At 35.9% G+C, this 21,728-nt stretch overlaps 1 protein-coding gene across 4 annotated transcripts in view; it reads left to right on the top strand.

Annotated features, from left to right (window-relative positions):
- KCNT2 (potassium sodium-activated channel subfamily T member 2) overlaps nt 1-21,728 on the top strand; it is a gene marked incomplete at its 3' end in the record, with an annotated part of 146,567 nt that overhangs the window by 47,619 nt on the left and 77,220 nt on the right. For all 4 annotated transcript variants that reach the window (XM_082002908.1, XM_082002907.1, XM_082002906.1 and 1 more), the window contains 3 exons: nt 309-383; nt 923-1,006; nt 1,597-1,691. In XM_082002908.1, coding sequence (XP_081859034.1) covers nt 309-383; nt 923-1,006; nt 1,597-1,691 — 254 coding nt within the window. The remainder of the gene's footprint in view (nt 1-308; nt 384-922; nt 1,007-1,596; nt 1,692-21,728) is intronic.

Below are 21,728 nucleotides of genomic sequence, written 5' to 3'. Positions count from 1 at the left end.
TAACTAGGTCATAGCAAGGAATGGTCATATGGAAACAGAGAACTGCTCTAGTAAAAATATAGATTTAAAAGTATATATTTTTACCTGTGAGGTACATTATGATAAACAGTAAGAAAAATAGCCCAGAGTGGCCTATATTCTATATTCACAATTGACATATGTGTTTAAATCTGAGGATGAGTGATCTTCCCTAAATTCAGCTAGTGGGAGAGACTCCATATGTGGCATTAGAATATCACATATATTTCTCAACAGAACTATCTGTAAACCTACTGTGACATGGTGGGTTTTTTTCCTTTTCTTTGAAGGGAAATATCTGGGAACAAATTGTGAGAATACCCTTTCTCCTGGAAATAATTAATGCTGTTCCTTTCATCATCACGGTAAGCATATTTGAATTAATACATTTGCACATTGCACTTTTATATCTGCACAAATACTCTTAATTTGTATTGAAGAAAATTTGAATCTTATGCGGATGACAAATTGGTGCCTGTGGGAAAGTTTGCTACTTGAATGAAGTTATAAAACAGATCACTTTCCCCTTCCTCCCCAATAAGGGACAAACAAAACCAAAACCCTCTAACTCAAACTACAGCGCAATCAATATATTTGGGAAAAAAAATTTGTATGATATTATATATCAATATATATAAATATACTGAGATAAAATAAACCAGCTAGATATAAAAATCTAAGAATTTCTGGTGTCTGCACTGAAAACTGACTGTCCTTATTTTATCAAATTATCTTACATACAGTTCATCACAAAGTAAGAAAAAATGGTATTTTAAAGCCTCATCTCACACCAGAAACACATTAATAATAAGTATTTTTCCTAAGTGTTACATTGCTACTTGAATAGAAAAGCTCTATTCTTGAATAGAAAAGCTTTTAATGAATTCGTTAACTTTTCTTTCAGATTTTCTGGCCAGTCCTAAGAAACCTGTTTATTCCTGTATTTTTAAATTGTTGGTTGGCAAAGCATGCTTTAGAGAATATGATTGTAAGTATGACAAAGGAAATAACTATTTTAGAGTTTTGGGGTTTTTTGGTATATTGTCTTTACTGAGGTTTTGGCAGTATAGTCTGCTGCCCAACTTTAATAGGAAGATAACCAGATCTGTGTTTAGATTATATAAATGGTCAAGCATTGCTAAACTGCTTTCTGCATCAAAATTAGAAAAAATTAAGACATCAAGTGAAATCTCAATTAGTCTAAATTTTTACTGTGCCAATAAGGGAAAGATGGAATGGCTGGTTCTTTTGCTACTCTTCCATTCGTACACAACTGCAGGGAACTCAACTGCTAGGCCTTAATTGGTCCTTGCAACCTATGATTTGTGAGCTAGACAAGAGCAGACAGTCCTTAAGGCAGTTTGCAATAGTATCAGAATTGTGCCAGGATGAACAAAGAAATAGTTAAATAATCACAGAATCACAGATGGCTCTTTCACACCCTTCCATATAATCAGCAAATTCCAAGTGCCTTTGAATGACTGCATTTTATCAGGGCACTATATAATTCCTCTATAGAATCAGATCATGCCTTATTAATTCAAAAGCCAAAATAACACCTATTTTCCATTAATATAGAATGATCTTCACAGAGCCATCCAGCGCACACAGTCTGCAATGTTTAACCAAGTCCTCATTTTGATATCTACCTTACTGTGTCTTATCTTCACTTGGTAAGTGGCCAACACACCTTTGTTTTTATTATATATATTGGCTTTTCTTCCTTTACTATGCAGTGATAAAACAGGTATTGTGGAGATCATGCACTGAAATAAAAAGAGTAATAGACTTGTAGTGAAAGTGTTAACTAGCAACTGGTACTACTGGGGTCCTGATACACTGGGTTTGAAAACAAAATGTGCATGCATGGGAAATGGAATCATTCTCACTCTTAGGAAGGAAATGTAGATGATGCAAAATCACAGGAGAAAGAAGTAGGGGAAAGCTTACATATGTACCAAGAGTGCGATCTCAGCAGAGAAGTCACTCAAATTTGAAGAGTACCAACAGAAGTACCCATACTAAGGTCACCTTCCTCTGGCTGGTGGGACAGACAGGGAAAAATGTGCAAGATCTCAGCCTTATCACTCTGATGACCAAGTCAGGTTCCCATAAGGAGTACAGGGGAGCTGTTAATAATCTAGATTAGGTTACAGAAAGTGTAGATTTTACTGATCTAGATTACTGAAAGTAGTGGATGGTAGGTTCAAACAACCAAAATGTGTTACTCTGAAGAACTTTTTGCTGCAAGACCTTGAAAACTTAAATTTGCAGTAGTTTGGGAAGCATGGAGAAAAATCCATTGAAGGCATTAAATATAAATATACTTGGTTAATGAAATTTGTGAGCTGCAGATTATTGGAGGCTAGGAAAAGATACACAGGAAACACCAATTGATTGCCCCATTTTTATACTATGCATTAGGGATCTTCTGTTGACCAGGGCTGGAGACACATAAAGCAGACTACATGAGTCTTTGGTCTCACCCAGTATGGTCATGGGTGAAACCAAATGGATAGTGGTTATAATATATCTTGGTAGCTTACTTAACATACAGAATTTTCTCAGCAATAGTGCCTGAGAAGTAAGTATCTTATACAGGGGGGAAAAAAAAGTAGAGGAAGAATGTGTGTGTTACAAGACAGTGTACAAGGGGGCAGTGAACAGAGAAGATGATTCCATGTGGAAAGGCTAAACCACCTCTATTTATTTTGCCAGACAGGCTGCCTGATAAAGTTTGGTCTGTCATTTTGGAGACAGTGATTTGATTTTTCTCCTACTTTATTTCTCTAGGTTGTTTTTCTGATAGCCACTGTTATGTCCTCTCTAACCCTTTTGGTAATAACAGTGTAAAATAACACATGGCTTTTTCCAGTCTTGTCCCTCTCTGTCCTTTATTTAAGAGAGGAGTTTGTTCTAGCCAGTGGCTGAATGGATGGTCCAGTTTTACCTTTTGTCTTAATGGCTGCACAACTGCGTAATGACAAACGCTGCCAGTTCTAAACAGCAACGAATTTTTGTGAGATTAAATTTTCTATTGAATATTATATCCCTTTAAGAGGAAATCTTATATGAATAAGGTCTACAGTACTTGAACCAGAATGCATAAATTTCTATCACTGTAGCACTTGGATATTTTTAATTATCTCTAATTTTGCTTTTTCATTTTCTATGACACAAAGCGCTCTTGAGTAAATATGCCTTCACCTTTTTTACTAGCCTACTTCAATGTTTTTCTGAACTCTTGGACAAAATATGTATCCAGTTCTCGCTGGAATAAGCTAGTAATAAGGATGTTTCCTAAGAAATCACTGTGATGATCCTTGGTTGAATAAGGTATATAGAAGCTCCATCTAAACAGAACATCCTGCTCATCACCAGGCATTTTGATAACTGATGGTAAAACATACAGAAAATGCCAAGCTCACCTACAGTAATTATGGCTGGTCTCAACAGCCGCAGATACCAGCTCATTATAGATCATTATATACTGACCTAGTATTGACCCTGCTAGATTGCAAAATAAGCTAAATAGGATGAAAACACCCAGTAATGTAATAACTAAGGAAATGAAGTACTTTTGGAATGACTAAGAATAGTTGTTCAAGAATCTGCAGCTTGCCTAAGACGGGAGTTCTGTTTAGGCACTTTTTACTATTGCTTACATGAACAAACATAATGGCATTTTTACACTTTTTTATACTCTATGTATAATTTTATATTACAGAGTATATTTTTAAAATATCTAAAAAATTCTCCATAAACAGTCAAAATCAATTAGCTTAATGTCTTTGATTATGTTACATCTATGATGAATTTGAGACAGCATTTCATTTTAAAGATACATCATTTAGAGCTTACATGAGTTTCTTCATGCTGAAAGAGGAGCAAAGTCCATTTCTGGAATCTGTCCACTTAAGGATGACTTTCACCAGGCTGATCTTTCACTTTTTCTGCAACAGCAAGCAGTAACCAATGTATTCCCCCCGCATATGGGAGACAGCACTAGACTTACCCATATGTGTAATGGAGCACAACACAAAAAAAATTTTGAGCTAGCACCAGTCTGTTTTCACCACCATGTTTTGGTTACATTTAGATACTACCTTGGTCCATGAAATACCGTAGCTTCAGTAATGCAAAATCAATAAGTCTAGATTAGTAGCTTGAATACAATGCTTACAGTTTCAGAGCACTTTCCTCTTGGAGTATATTCAGTACCATGGGGACATGCTCATGCTGTGCTTTTGGAGCCACTGGTAACTGCCCTCACTGTCCTTCCCTGCCAACCTTTAAAGTTAATGAGAAAGACTTTCAGGCACTGTATGGACTACATTGTAACACTATAGCCCTTCTTAGTTCTGGTTGACAGGCTTGCTTTTACCATCTGCTTCAAAAAGATTGGCTTCTCAGCACTCCTGAAGTCAATATAACTTTACAACACCATGTTCTGTTCAAAACCATTCTTTTTTTATCAGACACATAAGAAAGAAGCATCACATACCTTTGTATGAGGATTACACCATTTTACAAGAAGTCCAAGATAGTATGAAGCCCAGAAAGGCTCTTCTTTCTACTTCAATTTTTTACCAGTTCAGTTAGACTTGTGCACTGAGAAAGTGCAGCAAAAGTGCTTACCGCTTCACATGAGACTGAAACCTTTTGTAAGTCTTTTGATGATCATTTCTGTGAGAACATTTAAAACAAAAAAATGCTGAAACATAACTACTTTCTAGCGATTAGTTCAAAGGAGATATGCTTCTTAATGAACTTTTCAGAATTTTGGGTATATTTTTAACATATTTAAAAGTAGTTTTTTGCTGAGGTGTGAAAGAGATGTTTTCTATAATTCCTTGTGCAATGACAGAAACGTTTAGTTCTGTACACAGTACAAAATAGCTGGATATGTACAGGCATATTGGATCTGACGTGTCTCCACTGATAATTCTGAAAGTACGATTTTGCTGCAGAATGTATATTCTAGGATCTTTTCTGAAAGCTTATGTGTTTAGGGAGTAAGAGGATATTTATATCAAAAGATATTTATGCCTGATCTTAGTATGGCTGCAAGTTCAGTGAGCAGGAACATGCCTCTGCCATCTATTTGTCTAACCAGAACTGAAATTATGCTGTCTCAAATGTGGAGTAACGGTTCAGTCCCAGACACTTAGAAGTGCCTCAGAATACCCAGGACCCTGGGGAAGAACCTGGCTGGACCTCCTGGTCTCCCAGTGGTTTACAATGGAGGCAGAAAACATGTATGTCTAAGCCTAGTACATTTCTACTTGTTCTTCTAGCACGTAGACAACTGTACTGCATTTGTTACCATTTGACTGGTTGTCTTTCTCAACAGAAATTTACTTTAAAGATCAGTTTGAGGGATCTCTATTATGTATAATAGCTGCAGGGTTTGTATGAGGTTTAACAAGACCAAATGGTGGATCCTGCACTTTGGTCACAACAACCCCATGCAACGCGACAGGCTTGGGGGAGAATAGCTGGAGAGCTGCAAGGCAGAAAAGGACCTGGGGGTGCTGGTTGACAGCCGGCTGAATATGAGCCGGCAGTGTGCCCAGGTGGCCAAGAAGGCCAAGAGCATCCTGGCCTGTATCAGAACTAGTGTGGCCAGCAGGAGTAGGGAAGCGATTGTGCCCCTGTACTCAGCACTGGTGAGGCCACACCTCGAATACTGTGTTCAGTTTTGAGCCCCTCACTACAAGAAGGACTTTGAGGTGCTTGAGTGTGTCTAGACAAGCACAACGAAGCTGGTGAGGGGTCTGGAGCACAAGTCTTATGAGGAGCGGCTGAGGGAACTGGGGTTGTTCGGCCTGGAGAAGAGGAGGCTGAGGGGAGACCTTATTGCTCTCTAAAACTACCTGAAAGGGGGTTGTGGCGACGAGGGTGTTGGTCTCTTCTCCCCAGTAACTAGCGATAGGACAAGAGGAAATGGCCTCAGGTTGCGCCAGGGGAAGTTTAGATTGAACATTAGGAAAAACATCTTTACTGAGAGAGTAGTCAAGCATTGTAACAGGCTGCCCAGGGAAGCGGTGGACTCGCCACCACCATGTTCAAAAAACATGTAAGCATGGCACTTCGCAACATGGTTTTAATGGGCATGATGGTGTTGGGTTGATGGTTAGACTTGATGATCTTAGAGGTCTTTTCCAGCCTTAATGATTCTGTTCTATGATAAGAAAACAGCATTATTTATAGAAAACATTAAAAAAAAATGCATAAAATGAGCTCTTCCTCATCACCTTTGCTCCTGTCTGCACGTAAGTATTTTCAAAATAACTTCTACCATAGCTGACAGAGAAAAATGAATTAATGCATCATCAGCAAACCCATCAGTTTACATCTCCGCAACAGACTCTTGCAAGTGGTGGTTACACATGTACACAACTTATGTTTTATAACTCAGGTGTAAGCTTACAGATGAAAAGTTAAAAAAATAAATAATCTAATGTTTACAGGTAATCGGCTAATCTCAAAATCATTATTTAATCATTATTTAAGCTGTCCTTTGCTCTCAGAATATAGTGGGAAAAGGTTCCTTCTGTATTATTGTATACAGTTGTCAATTTTCAACATTGTTACAGAACAAACAGTAATCACACAGCAAAATTTTTGCTCTATTCTACTCTTTGATTTTTGATGATAATTCTTTATGGCTCTGGGAGTAGAACTCACATGCAGATCAATAACTTAATAAGACCAACTCCAAGTATCTGTAGTTTACAGGTCAAATACAAGGATTTTTTTCTCTCTTTTCTTCAGACAGAAACACAGATTAGGCCAGCCAATAATTTTTCTTTCTTTAAATGCCTCAGTGGCCTCCTAACCAGAGCAATCATACATATACTAGATGATGTGTACTCCTTTATGACAGTGTTCAGTAGTTACTCTTGATAGAGTTCTAGTAAAAGTTACAGACCTAGTCAAAGCATATGTTGTGTCATTTAGCTAATGGATGTTTGCACTTGTTTGTCAAATGGAATAATAATTATTTCCGTAAACTGTACAAGATGACAAATAACAATGAATGAGTATTTCAGGCATCTTTCTGTGACACAGTGAATCATCTATTAAGACTTATTTTGCTTTTTAAATCAACGTTAGTCATATATCACCAGTGTAGAATGATTAGCTTGTGAAAAAGGTGGCTACAAACTGTTTGAGGTGGACATTTATTTTTTTCATACTGAAGGTTAAGAAGCCTGTACAAGATTTGCTTATGATAGAAACATAGAATAGTTTGGGTTGGAAGGGACCTTAAAGATCATCTAGTTCCAACCCCCCTGCCGTGGGCAGGGACACCTTCCACTAGACCAGGTTGCTCTGTTGTGTCTTCCTTGAAAGCTCAGTGTGATCAAACTTTTTTTTCAAACATTTTTTGCCCTTCAGTGCTTTCCACATCAGAAAATTAGAATGTTTGTACACAACAACTGACTTACAGAATAAATATAGTATGCCAATACTGTAGCCTCAATGTCAATTACACAGTCAAAATTCTCATCTGGAAGAAACAGTGTAAGTTGCTTGTGAGAATGAAAACAAATTCAGACAATAATCTAGTCCAAACAAGACAAATCAACCTTTGGATTTGGAACACTGTATTACAGAAAAAAACCAACCAAACAAAAAAGAATTAATCCCACGTAACTTCAGAGAAAATAAGACTTCTCAATACTCCAGTTCCCTTTATTATAAATTAAGTAGAGACAGACAACTCGGAGGGCAATGCAGATCTGAAAGGAACCAAATCACCCCTTGGAGGTCTGTGTTATATCAGAAGCCTACAACGGCAGTTCTCCAAGAAAGATGCCTAGCATTAAGTAGGATGAACTTGAAGAGTGTTGGTGGATTATGTGATGTAGAAAATGTGTTTTTTTTAATCTACAGTTCTTTCTGTGATGTTATGTTTTGTTGTACAGCACTCTCAGTGTTCAGGCCCAATCTCAGTTTATGATTTAGAGAGATTTTCTGCATTCAGATAGAGTGCAAAATTAAACTGTAATTCTGTCCTGTAGTTTGATCAAATCCAATGATTCTAAAGTGGTAAAGTACATGAAGTGTCAGGATCTAAAGAACTAAACAGGAGGTGCAGAATTTAAATCCCAGAATATTATAGAACATTAATTTTTCTAAAAGTTCTAAGTAACTGTAAATAATACAAAATAGATTATTTAACTCTTACAAGAATCCCACAAAGTATTAAAATAATAGAAGTTGTGCTCTTCTTTCTCTGAAATAAAGCACATCTGTCAGGAACTTTCTTGTTTCAAACAAAGGATCTCTATTTTCTGAAATATTCCTATGCAGTGCTCTCCAAACATAAACAAATAGGTCTAGAAATAGGCCAGGTAGCACATGTAGTACCTTCCAAATCCATTGTACCAACTTCCACCCTACCCTTGTCCTGCTTCTGGATTGCTGGAATCAGAGCAGCATGTATGGGTAGTTTGCCTGTGAGTGTATACAATTAGAATTGATGCCTACTTCAGACACTACCTTAACACTTCCCTAAATGATGGAACCATAAAAAGGTTATGCAGTCTCTGGAAGGTCAATAACAAAACATTTCTTAAAGTAATCATTGATACTTGTAAACAAATAATCAATAAATTTCATTAAAGTTTATCTATCTGAACTATTGCCTTCTGGGAAAAACTGTGTGCATGAACACCAGGACAACATTTTCATCAACTTTGTAGGAGAAAAACACATTGCATAGAGAGTTTGTCTTTTCTTAGGTATAGAAATTTCTGAGGTGGCTTTGCTAAAATCTGCTGTATAAGAAGCATGTGAAAAGAATTTTGCCACAAATATTTGTCAATCTATCTACATTATATAAATGAAACAGATTCAGATAAAACTCCTACTGTTTCTAATGAAATATGGACTTATGAGATGGGCCACACTTTTTTCATCTTTGCTAGCACTGCAGATCATTTGTTTACATCTGTATTGTTAGTACTGAAGGGCCAAAGCCTTTGAGAAGGCTTGATGAGAAAATGTAATGAAAAAATACAATGACAAAATGCAATAAAAACCCCAACTTGTTTCTTGGGTTAATACTTTTGCTTATTTTTATGCAACTATTGTATTGTGACAATGCAGAAATATTACCATATAGGAATTTATTTAGTTTTCTTTTTTTTCCTTGGGTTGATAATGTGGTATTTGTCATGCTACATTTTAAAAAATATTTTTGTACGTTTAAGTTCAAGAGTTCAGATCTTAAAAAAGCATGTGAGTGATTAGTGGTGTTAAAGAGTATAGGATAAGGACTTATACTACTGAAAAACTGGTTAGTTGTTTGTGAAAGGCAGAACAAAAATCATGTTTATTATAGGGAGAGCAGAAGTATGGAAGCCCAATCAAAAGTCTCTTTGGCTACACATCAAACATGGTTTCTATGGAAACCTAGAAAATTATACTGTGATTTTCATGCTATTTTAGTTATTAATTTGGTAGTGACATAGTATTTCCTCTGTTAATCTTTTTAGATGTCTCTACATAGTTTTTTCTAAAATAATTAGGTCAGCATCTTTCCCATGCTACATGCAGGGAATTCTTTGTGCAGCTTGTGTAATGGAACATTTAAAACTAGACACAGAGACCAGTGAAATTAATAATAATTGGAATAGTCTATTTACTGTGGTCTGTGGAACAAAGTCATAAAAGTTAGAGAGCTCGATCTAAATTATCTTCTGAGTGTGAGAGATACATTTGTAGTCATCTTGCTGTCTTCTGAAAATAAAATATAGTCAGAAAGACTAAACGGTAGCTCAGAAATCTGCCCTTCACTAAGCTTCTGTAAAATGGAGTGTCAAGAACAGATTATTTATAAGCAAATCCTCCTATTTTTTTTAATATGTAGAGAAATATTAAATTAAGGCAGTAAAGAATACAATTGAGAGATTTCTGTTGTTTCATTGCACCCTTGAAGAAGAGTCAGGGCTCCAGGTACCTGTAATCTTTTTAAGTTACAATTAAAGCTCTGCTGATTTTCTAGCACAGGTTGCAGATCATTTATTAACCTGAAAATCAGTAGTTCCAAACTGAATTTAGATAAACGTGGGCAAAGTTGAATTTGCATAAATTTGAAAGACAAAATAAACTTATTTACATTTTTTGTTCTCCATTGTTGTACCACACAATATTTTAATATTTCGTATGGTATATGACTCTACATTATAGGTCAGGTAAATCATCCTTTGACAATTAATGCAATTGCAATTTCACAATCTAGCAGTGTGTTGTTTAAATCAATATTTTTAATTGACACTTCAACATGGCTTGCAATACTTTTGCTCTTGGTGGGAGTCAGCCATTAAATTACTTTCCATTCTGAAAGTTCCAACCTCTATCCTGTGAATCATTTGTGATCATTCTCTTCTAATAATTTTTTTCTGCTATGTGAAGGTACCAAAAATTCATTAATCAGAGTATGCATATTTAAGTAAAGTGTAAAAATAGATTCAGAACCATTGATAGATTCAAATAGATTCAAAACTCCTGCCCAAGACGGAGACAAAACGTGTCTCAGGTTCTTTCCCAATAAGCTGTAAAAATGTCTCTCAGATACCAAATGCTGCTAATATTTACAATAATCTGGACAACTTTTCATTAAAGATGCATTGAGAATATTTGGGAGGGATACACAGTATTTTGCAAAACATTATGCACTCTGAATATGCCATTGGGAGAACAATTTTTTTCATTTTTATTATCATGTCATCTTGTAATACAGTAATAATATTACCATATACCATGAAAAGCAAAGGTTGTTCTGGCAGCAAAGACTAATTACTGTTATGAAAGGAGGAAAAAAAAGTAAGTGATTTTGAGTCATACAACATTTGGAATATCAGAAATATAATTCTAAAGGACTGCATCTCCATAGTATCCTTTCATTAACAATCAAATTTTGAATTTTGTGGGAGATAAATAAAATCAAGCTACTGCTAATAATAACTGATTATAGATTGCCAACATACGTAAAGCAGCACATAAGATTCCTCAAAGTTAATCTAAATGCAGTCCTGTTCTTGTTCTTTTGCAGGAACATAGCACAACACAGAATGACTTTATGGAATATGTAAAGTCTTAAAAATTAAGAATTAAATTAGCAAAGCCTGCTTTAATTTTCTGTGTCACACTGATGTACGTAAGGACAGAACTGGGGCCACAACACAGAATTCTGTGATTGTTATGTGAACCCCATGACATAATAAACCAGGATTTGGTGAAAATCTAGAAGTGATTACCCAAAGAGCAAGAACAAATGAGGAATGTTCAAAGAGAAATAGAATGCCATATTCCATTACCAAAAAATCAATTACCATATTTTAATATGTGCAATATGCATTTGAGATACATATGTCTTAAAAAGTACCAGCACTTGAAAAAGATCCACAGAAAAAATGCAGTCAAAGAAAAGGTTTTGGGAATTGAGACACAGGGAGTGATGGAGGTAAAGTCAACAGGCGTGCACAGGCATGCAAATTATTAGGACATGGGTTCTCTAGTAAGCTTTCCGTTGGTTTATAAACACACATGCACACATACACCTGCTGCTGAATCACAGGCTTGTAAGTAGATATCTTGTGTGAAAATGTAAATGTTACATATGCAAAATATGCATGTTATGTGACAAGCATAACTGTGGTAAAATAAAATGCGAGAATAAAAATTGTTCTGGAATACAACCAGAGTCTGCAGGTTGTAAAATACTGTATCATAATTTTGGTAAAAGATATCTTAGTTTATTTTTCTGTTTTGAGAAGACTTCAGTAAAAGCAGGTAAAGTTCCCCCTAAAGGGCCAATTTGATATATAAAATAAGCATTAAAAACCTCTGTCTTCCATCTCTTTCATTACAGGGAAGCATTACATTTCATATACTGTATTTTTACAGTAAAAAGAAAAACCTGATACTTACATGCTGTCCTTTAGAGTGTTATAACATTTTAGACAGTAGCAAATAAAATGCCGTGTGTAACAACGATGACTAATTATGCTGAGGATGTTACTTCATTTAAAATTCAATGCCTGGCAGGAAGCCATCATCACTCTCAATTCCTGGCTCAAAAATGAAGTTGTCATTAGCATGCAGACTTAAAAAAACCAAATATATCTTTCATTGACTGATTCATTAGGCTGAGAAACTATTTTACTTTACTAAAATTTGGTGGTTATGGTGGTTTATGCTAACACATTTAACTATATTATTAGATGCCATCAGTTATTCTGGGTCTCTGATGAGCAGTCACTCATTATGCTAATTTGTGATCCATATAAATCTTTAGTGACTTGTGCACTTTTAGCGTCTTTTTCATATTCCAACTGTATTTTAAGGGTGTGAAGTTTAGCAAAGTTCATTTCTCTCAAATCAGAAAGTTAAGAGTTAAAAAAGATGTTGATACAACTTTGGCCATACTAACAGAATGGCAACGAAGGCCAATCAAGAACGTGAAGGGTCTGGAGAACAAGTCTTTTGACGGGCGGCCAAGGGAACCGAGGTTGTTTAGTTTGTAGAAGAGGAGGCTGAGGTGGGTGTTGGTCGCTTCTCCCTGGTAACTAGCGACAGAACGAGAGGAAATGTCCTCAAGTTGTGCCAGGGGAGGTTTAGACTAGCCGTTAGGAAAAATTTCCTTACTGAAAGAGTGGTCAAGCATTGGAACAGGCTGCCCAGGGAGGTGGTGGAGTCACTGGAAATATTCAAAAAACATGTGGACATGGCACTTACAGGACATGGTTTTAATGCGCATGGTGGTGTTGGGTTGATGGTTGGAACTGATGATCTTAAAGGTCTTTTCCAACCTTAATGATTCTGTGATTCTGTAACAGAAGCTGGCACCAGCCACCAGGAATTACTCACTCACACTTTGTTTGTATTAGGTATAACTTCATGGAATATTGAAAGGACATCTCAGAGGCTTTGGTAGAACTAGGGATGTGTTATGAGATGATCTAAAAAGAAGACAGATTTTAGTGCATTTACAATAAATTTTCAAAGAAAACTTTCTCATTTTTCTCTTCTGTATACTTGGTATTCCATTAGAAATTACTATAATGTTTAGACAGATGTTTTTCAAACAGGTGAAGACTAGAGGGGTAGACAGTCATTCAAACATAGTATCACATTTGGGTGATAAAGAAATACGTGTAAAAGTTAAATGTCCATGGATTCCTCTAACTCACCTGTGTATGATATTCTTTCCATTAGCAACAAGGACCCCATCCCCCATGCCAGAGCTGTCACATGCCAAAATAACTTACTGAGCTTAAATAAAGGAAGTAAAGAATTAAAAGTAGCATTCATTACAAAAATGTTACTTCTAAACTCAGTCTCTGATAATTGCTTGTGGACTTCAACAAAAGTCTTAACCAGACCATATAGGTCTGTCGATCATTTGCCTTAGTGAGAACAATTAAATGTCAACTCGATGTCAGAGAGTGTTAAAGATTAATCTGTAAATGGTATCTCAGCTCCAACAAATTTCTATTTCTATCCCTGTTAGCAGACATCCCTTTCCATTCTCCCTCTCCTCCACAAAGCAGAAGTCTGTAAATAAAGACCCTTTAGGGTATAATCCAAACAAACAGCACTCTGGTTAATGTGTTCTGTACTTCCATTGGCAATTAAAACCTTCTTCTAAAAAAAGTTAAAAATAGTAAATTACATTGAGTTTTGTTATCTCTCAACCTCAGTAAAATATCTAACTGTATACTTACAAAGGAACTCAAACGTAAGATTAGAGTTGAATACACACTCCCATTCTTTGCAAAAACACAGCTATATTTTTTGTTTGTGGAAGTTGTACATATATACATGTACAATATATATGAAAAATTATATATACTGTATATCAGAGTGGAAGTGCCTGAGTGACAGCAATAAGGAATTAAAAATAATTGGTATTCATTTAGTAAACACTGAAGTACAAACTGTGGGTTGACTTTGCAAACTGAAAACTTAACGGGCATGAAATCAAATTGTCAGTTCCTTTGGGCACAGAATACTGTATGTAATTACATTCCACAGAAAAGCAGTATGTTTACTAATATATTACAAAAGGAGTAGGAGATCGTATAAGGGATTAGGCTATGTAAAGGTATCCAATACATTATGATCTCCTATAATCACATGTCTTCTACTGCTTCGCTTAACTCTACAGCGTAAGAACAAAATTCTTCATGGCATTCCAATAAATTTTTGAGTTACCATTTCATATTTTCAGGACATCTATTATTACTGGCTTACATTTATGATGAACCTTAGTCAATTTCTGAGGATGAGCACTTGTACTTAATTTGCTTTTCAGTTTATAGTGTGTTGTTATCAACAAATTAAATACAATCTTATATTTTGCAAGTTTGTTATCACTAGTTATGAGCAGTGAAAACAAAGTAAATGGAAATACTTTATGCAAAGAAGTTAAAAATCAAATTACTGATGAGTGGGCACAGCTACATGTGTGCGTGCATGTACTTTTACTAGAACTGGATAAGTATGGCAAAAAGAATGATTGTGGATTATGTTTCAACTGCATTCCTTCACTTGATCTTTTTGTTCACTTTGCTAATAATCTGAAACTAAAAAAGAAAAAAAAATAGGGAAAATAAAGATTCTGCCAACTTTAAGGCAAACATGAAATACTTCTTCTTGAATATTCAGAGTGGAAGTCTAATTCTAAAGGCTGTAGTGAGAATAAAATCTCCCTGAATATTCTCCATGGGCTAAGCAAACAAGGGGAAAATACGCCAGACAAAGCATAGCAGAGACTAAATATATAGTGCACTGTCAGTCCTGGTAGTCACAGCAATCTACTTTCTTCATCATCCCCTGCTTTCATCTTTCCAGTATTATGATCATTAATCCCTTATTATTTTGCTGGCTACTTGAATCGGCTCCCCTCTTCACTCATATATCTGCTGTTTTTTGGTCATCATCATACAACCTGTGCTCTTGCTTTAAATTAGGAGTATAGTCAAGTACACAATTTTGAGAATGTAGCTTGTTGGGATTTCATCATCAACCATCATAAACATACTTGTGCTTGTTAAACAGTCACATTTCGCACTTCAGAATAGTCCTGTAAGGTTTTGGATTTCTTTGATTTTTAGAAAGAGTTATATGCATAGATCCATTTGCATTCTAGACAAAAAAGTTATCAGACTTGGAAGTTTTCTTCAAGCAAACACGTGGTTAAAACAGGTGGTCCAAAGAAGAAAACTCAGGTGGAATTCATAAAAACTTCTATGACTTTCAAGGAAGCTCTTTAGTTATTGTAAAGTTCATGCTTTTTCACTCAACCAAAACACTTCATTGAAAACACCATCAAGACTCCATCAGTATTAATAATAGTGAGGAGCAGGAGAACGGTGATGAAATCATGGAGCTTGCTGATCAAACCAAACAAGACACATACAGTCCAGGGTATCCAAGTCCTCTGGCTCATAGCTGGAAGAACTGCTAGGTTTCCAAGCAGAAACTCAAAGCTTAAAGGAGCCTACTTCTGTAATATATGATATAATATTTTGCTTTTATATCCTTGCAGTTACCTTCTATAATCTTCATCCCACTAGACAACCTCTATTTAACATTTGCTCCCTTTCTGGTATTTTGGCAAGCCTCAGTATTAAGCCTGGTGCTTAATTATATTTTGTTCACAGGCCAGTTGTTTCCCTGGTCATTGCCCAAACAAGTTCTCTCTAGCTAAGATAGTAGGTCAGCAAGGAGGCAACTTTGAAGTAAAAATACCTTTCCAGTAGGAACACAAAAAAGAAACAATTATTTATGTGACACAGATTTTCACTTGCCCTTGTTTTTTTAATAACAAACTATTGTGAAATAAAGGAGCCAAAGCATACCATATGATTTTTTTTTTTTAAAAAAAGGATATGCTTTAAGTCACATTGTGGTTTCCATACACACCTTTGGATCTTGTACTACACTTTTCAATGAGCTTTCTATTCATCGTGAGCCTACAGAGAGTGTTGTAAATAGACAGAGCCTAGACATCAGTGCAATTGTCTTGAGATTGCCCATACAGCCACCCATTTAACCAGCTTGATAGACACTAGCCTTCTAAAGCAGCAATACAGTGTATGCTTCCGTTTTGCTCACTGCCTGTTTGAACGATCTTTCTCTGTCTTAAGAATTATCACGGAATGTAGCAGCTAAATTGAGGACAAACCAATAGAAATGCACACGCACAGGATTTACTTCTATTGCTGAGATCCAGCAAACCCCACTTGGCAACCTGCTGAGGTATCTGTGTAATTATTGGTCAGTGTTGCTCACACTGCAATCATCCTCGCATTTAAAGCAGTCCATCCCTTGTCACTATCCTTCACAATCTCAAGAGTTCTCCACAAAAATAAGGAAGTGACAATGACAATACCCCAAGACTGGAACAAGCTGGTAAGAGCTGAGAGGAATCATAGAAATGAAGTAAAACTCTTTCTGATGTTGGCAAGGAGGCTACAGCTTTGACAATAACTAGTAGCCTTTGTTCTTTTCTGTACAGGTAACCTTACTGGTAAAGGTATTGACACTGACAACACTTATGCATATGAAAGAAATTTAAATGATACCATATTTGTGCATTCAAAAATACTGAAGGGAAACACTCATAATAATAACAGAGAAAAGAGCATCGATGAGTCAGTGATTTCACAATGCAGCTTGAAACGTGAGAAGCATATATCACTGTCCCATGTGATCTGAGTACAGCCACTTACCCTAAACACCCTTTCTAAATTAAGTTTTCCAGAAGGGAGAACAACCCAAAGTTTCCCATTATCTAAACTCCTCACCCATAAAGGTGCGTTTTAGCCAACATCCAGAGTTACAGAAAACAGGTATGTCCATCTAACTTGTGACTTGGAGAACAAACCTGTCTACTTGCTTAATTTGATAAACATAAGGAGTTTACTGCATTTTAAAGCGACACATCTTTATAATTTAAATAATATGCAGTGCTGTTATTTTCACTGATACTTTCAATTATTATTAAAAATACTAGAGAATGTGCTTATGTTCATTGTTCAGCGTCTTGAGCAATTATTTAAAATACCATCTTTAGTTCATAAAAATAGACACATCTTAAAAAGTAAATAATAGTGCAATAATAAAATAAAAAATGGAGCAGATTACATCCTCATTTAAGTTATCATAAAGCTTTTGCATTCACTGATCTATAAATATTCATCTGCAGAATGAACTCCTCTTTTGTTGTAAGCGTAAACATTGTGCAATAGAAGGAACACAACAGATCTCTCTGTGTTCCTATATAACTGTAGCATTTCACAGTGGTCTTCATTTGGGCTTCTTAAAATGTTCAAGTAAGACCATCATGTTCCATCTGTCTCCTCTCCGTATCTGCAAACCTCTCTCCTTTGTTCTCAGAAAGATTATATAAAGCACAGCAAGCAGCTGTCATGAGAAAAAGATATTTCTCATCAGTTTCTAGACTACATGTCTGGGTCTTCTATTTATTCATCCTTTATTCTTCCAAATGCATGTTCTGCTGTTTGTCTCAAGAGGTGCTTTTCTCCCTTTTGGGTGCCTAATAAAAGAATCCATAAGCTCAGTAAACATATGAAAAGCTGTTGCTAGTAAATTGTATTCCATGACTATCTTTTCTTGCTTTGGTCATACATCACATACAAAAATATTGCTATATGGAATAATCACTCTACAAGGTAGCCTTACAAGACCTGGAATGAGAAGGGTCGAATTTGTGAGGTAGACCATGCTTCAAGGGGGCCTCAGAGCTGATGTTCTGGCTCAGGAAAAGTCAGCCTTCCGATATCAGTCTTAGTTCTCCATGCCTTCTAATGAAGATTGTCATCATTATCATTATACTGTGCAGTCCTTTTAGATAATTGGTGATGAGAACAAATGTGAATGAAAATTTCTGGGAAAAAGATGAGCTTAATGCAGACAGTGAGGATTGGCTGCAATAACATATTGAAAGATAGTGAGAAAGATATAAATAAGGCAAGCAGAAATCAGTTTATTCCATAAATATTTATTCCATTACTCCTACAGGTAAAATTCACTTCTGAGAGAGCTTGGGTATAATTCTGCAACAGAATGTATGTTTTATGGAAATTTGAGGTGGAAAGGAAAATTTCAGCTGTGAGCTTTCCAAACGGCTGCAACCCCTCATGCCTATGGTTAAGGTGGATAAGACAAGTGGCATCTGCTGTGAATCACTTGCAAGTTTTAGACCACTCCAGCCTGTATTTACTATTGGTCTGAGTTTCACAGCAGGATAAACAGTGCAAGAAAGACCAATCTTCCTGAATATTACTCATCTGTAAATTTCATAGAAAAAACATGAAAATTTTGCAACTGGAAGAAGGTAATTTGGCTTGTCCTGCAGCAGTTGTTTTAATAGCAGCAACAAGAGCAGCAAAAAAAGAGTTGCACTCAAAATGTAAACAAATGAGAGGCTGTCAAGGGGACATAAAAATGGATGGAAATATAAGGAACATCCATGATGAATAACCTTGAGAATCAAATGAAAAGGTAAAATATGATAAGGAGAGAATTTTGACTACCAGAACTGAAGGAAAATTGGGAGGAAAATTCCAAAATCCTATTCTACAAAAAGCTTGTCCTAAAAGGAAGGAACCAGGAAAGGAGAAGTTTTCAGGCTTTGAGTCAAAGATAAATCAAAGCAAATATATAACAAATTAAATCCATTTGTTATTAAAATATACTATGACTTGAGTTAGGTTGAAAATGAACAAAATAATTTTATCAGTAGCTTACAGACTATATCATAATGCTGTAACAGGTGTAAGGCTGTAAATGATTTAAGACAAGTGTTTGGAAGATTGTATTGAATCAGTGCTTTTCCTAAACATTTATTTAATTCCATGGCCAAGTTTCTATTGGAATCAAAATTTTAATGAACTAGATATGTTGCAGACAAACTATCCAAATAGACTGCAGCTAAGGTGTTTTACCACAACAGATGCACACAAGAAGCTGCATAAGCCTAATAAGCTGCCATAAAGGAATATTGGCATCTGGGATTTTCCAGGCATTGAAAGATATTACATGTTTTAGTGAGGTCTGGAAACACTCTTACTGTAGGCAGATTTGGTACAGAATAGATGTAAATGTTAGAGAGGATACTGCAAGGTCAGGAACTGCAGGCTTGTTTGCTACAAAGAAATGTTCGTAATTGAGACTGAAGCGCATCTAGGCTAGGGTGGACACAGAGCTGATTCACCCTCCATCGGAGTTTTGGACTGCAACTAAGGTATGCATATTGAATTATTATTACAAGTTCTTTTAATGCAGGCAGAGTATTTGAGAAGAGGATCTTTCCATACTGTTTTTGGTTTTCTTTCATTAAAAATCTATTACTGCTCTCAGTAGAAGCAGCACAATGAATTAGAGGAGCCTTTGCCTAATCCAATTGGTTATTTTTTCTACGTCAGTCCTTTTACCTCTATCCATCCAACTTGAGAATCTTTTTGCCTCTTCTTACCATCTCTCTCCATCACTATCATAGAGGAAAGAAACAGGATGTGGGTTTGAATTCACAGTCATAGAGGATGAATATGAAGCTAGATCTTCCGCATCTCCCGTAGCAATCTAACCAATAATAATAACTTCCTTCAAAAAGGAGTAAATAATAAAAAAGATAAAAAGTGGTGCTTCCACAGTAGCTGTAACCTGTTCTCAGAGGTTTACAGGATTGAGTTTCCATTTCTTTATTTGTATTAACTTCTCTTGGCCAACCTTCTATGGCTCAAGGTTGTTTTTTTAGCAAATCTGATGATTAAAATCCAAGTTTAGAAAATATAAAATCTGTCAAGTACATAATTAAACAACTTCTATAGCGGTAATGGCACAATACCAGGCTTTGGAAATGGAATATAATTTTCCATGAGTTACCTCAAATCAAACTTAGGTTCAGACAGATATCCAGACACAGTCCTAGAGCTAGTTTGCATTTTTTAAGTTTTCTTCATGTTTATAAGTATTATTACTTTTTATTATTTATGCTAAGAAGGTAATTATGGACTGTGTTCTGTTACTAGGAAGCGAAATATATGTATACCTGGTCATGATCAACACCTTTGCCTCCAATTCCTATTCCGATTCTACATGCTGGGTTAGTTGCTTCTTATTGACATTTAACGAATATTCAGATAATGAATCTTTCACTTCAATGTTAATTCTGTTTGATCAAGGAAGTGTGCATGGCTTGCATAACAACTGTTACCCCCTTAAAAGTGTTTCAATACTATTGCAAGAAACATTAAGCACGGTGTTCCAAAGCATAACATATTGGATGTATTAAATTAGAAGTTTGCATACGAATTTCTCAGCACAACACATATAATTTCTGAGTACTATAAATAGATTACTTCATTATTCTTCCTGGGAAAGGATAGGTATATAATATTACCTACTTCTATAATGACCTGTAGGTGAAGAGTGCCCGGTGGTTGAAGTACTGACTGCATGATTCTATTTCCTGAATAGTTACTGACTCCTTGTGTGAGCAGTCCAAAACCTCAGACTCCAACAGGCTCTTAGCTGCAACAGTATTGACATACTGAAGTTGGAATGCCAAGGTTTACTTTGTTTACCATCAAAGCTCTGGGGCAGACTGAAAACGTACAAAAATACAGATAGTTCTTTGGACTTACAGACTGAAGTGTGCACAGACCTTTTTATGGAAATACACTGAGCTGAATGCTGCCCACAGTGGGACTCTACTTGTGCAATCTCAATGACCAGAGTTGTTTTACTGCAGCTCCACTTCTCGTTTCACAAAACACAGCAGCAGCAGCACGGTTCTCATTCAGTTTCAACAAATATTTATATACGGTTGGTCATTTCATAATATCCTATTCTGCTTAACAAGATGTTCTGCAGTTTCTGGAAGTCACATGCCTCACTGGTAGAAGTTTGTTTTTATAAATTGAGCTTTTGCAACCATTAGCTGCCTATAATGTACTGATCTTTGGGCAAGGAAAATGCTTATATTAGACACTATGGGTAAGCAAGAATGATATCATCAAACACCATAATTTAGGATAAAGATACAAGTGGAATGCAGAAAAAGGTGACCTTTCCAGATGAAGAGTAATTCAGAATTAATTTCTGACATGGTGGGATTGCTGTGTAGTGAAAGAGAGAGTTCTGCATCCTTACCTCAGCTTGTATTCAAAGTCCCACAGAACAAAAGAGCTTGATTCAAAGCCTGTTGAAGTAATCCAAGTCTTTTCCTTCACTACTGTGATTCTGAAAAAAAAGGAGAATGTTGTATGAAAACATATGCTGGTCTCTGAAAAGGAAATATTCTGGAAAAAGAGAAAGATTTACATTTGACTGTCTGATGAAGTGTCATTAGAGTTGCAAAAATGTCTTAGATACTTGTTATAACATTAATTTTGTCCTTGAATATTAAGACACCGCAATGTCCAGAGTATCTTTTTATTTTGTTGGGTCGATGAATACATTTCAGCATGATCTATTGCATTCGTAGGATCATTTGTTACCAACTAAGAATAGCAAGTATATTTCTCTACTGACTTACTTTAAAGATAGCGTAAGAACCTTCATCTTCTTTTCAATCAGCATTTCTCCCTCATTCCTCTCACTGTCTTGTATGTAGTTAATAATTTCTATGTCCTGGAATTCAGTTATTCCCAGAGCTTTGA

Source organism: Phaethon aethereus (assembly GCF_964289735.1).
Source record: "Phaethon aethereus genome assembly, chromosome: 8".
Classification (NCBI taxonomy): domain Eukaryota; kingdom Metazoa; phylum Chordata; class Aves; order Phaethontiformes; family Phaethontidae; genus Phaethon; species Phaethon aethereus.
The sequence above is the reverse complement of the archived record's forward strand: the minus strand, read 5'-3'. Positions and strand labels throughout refer to the sequence as shown.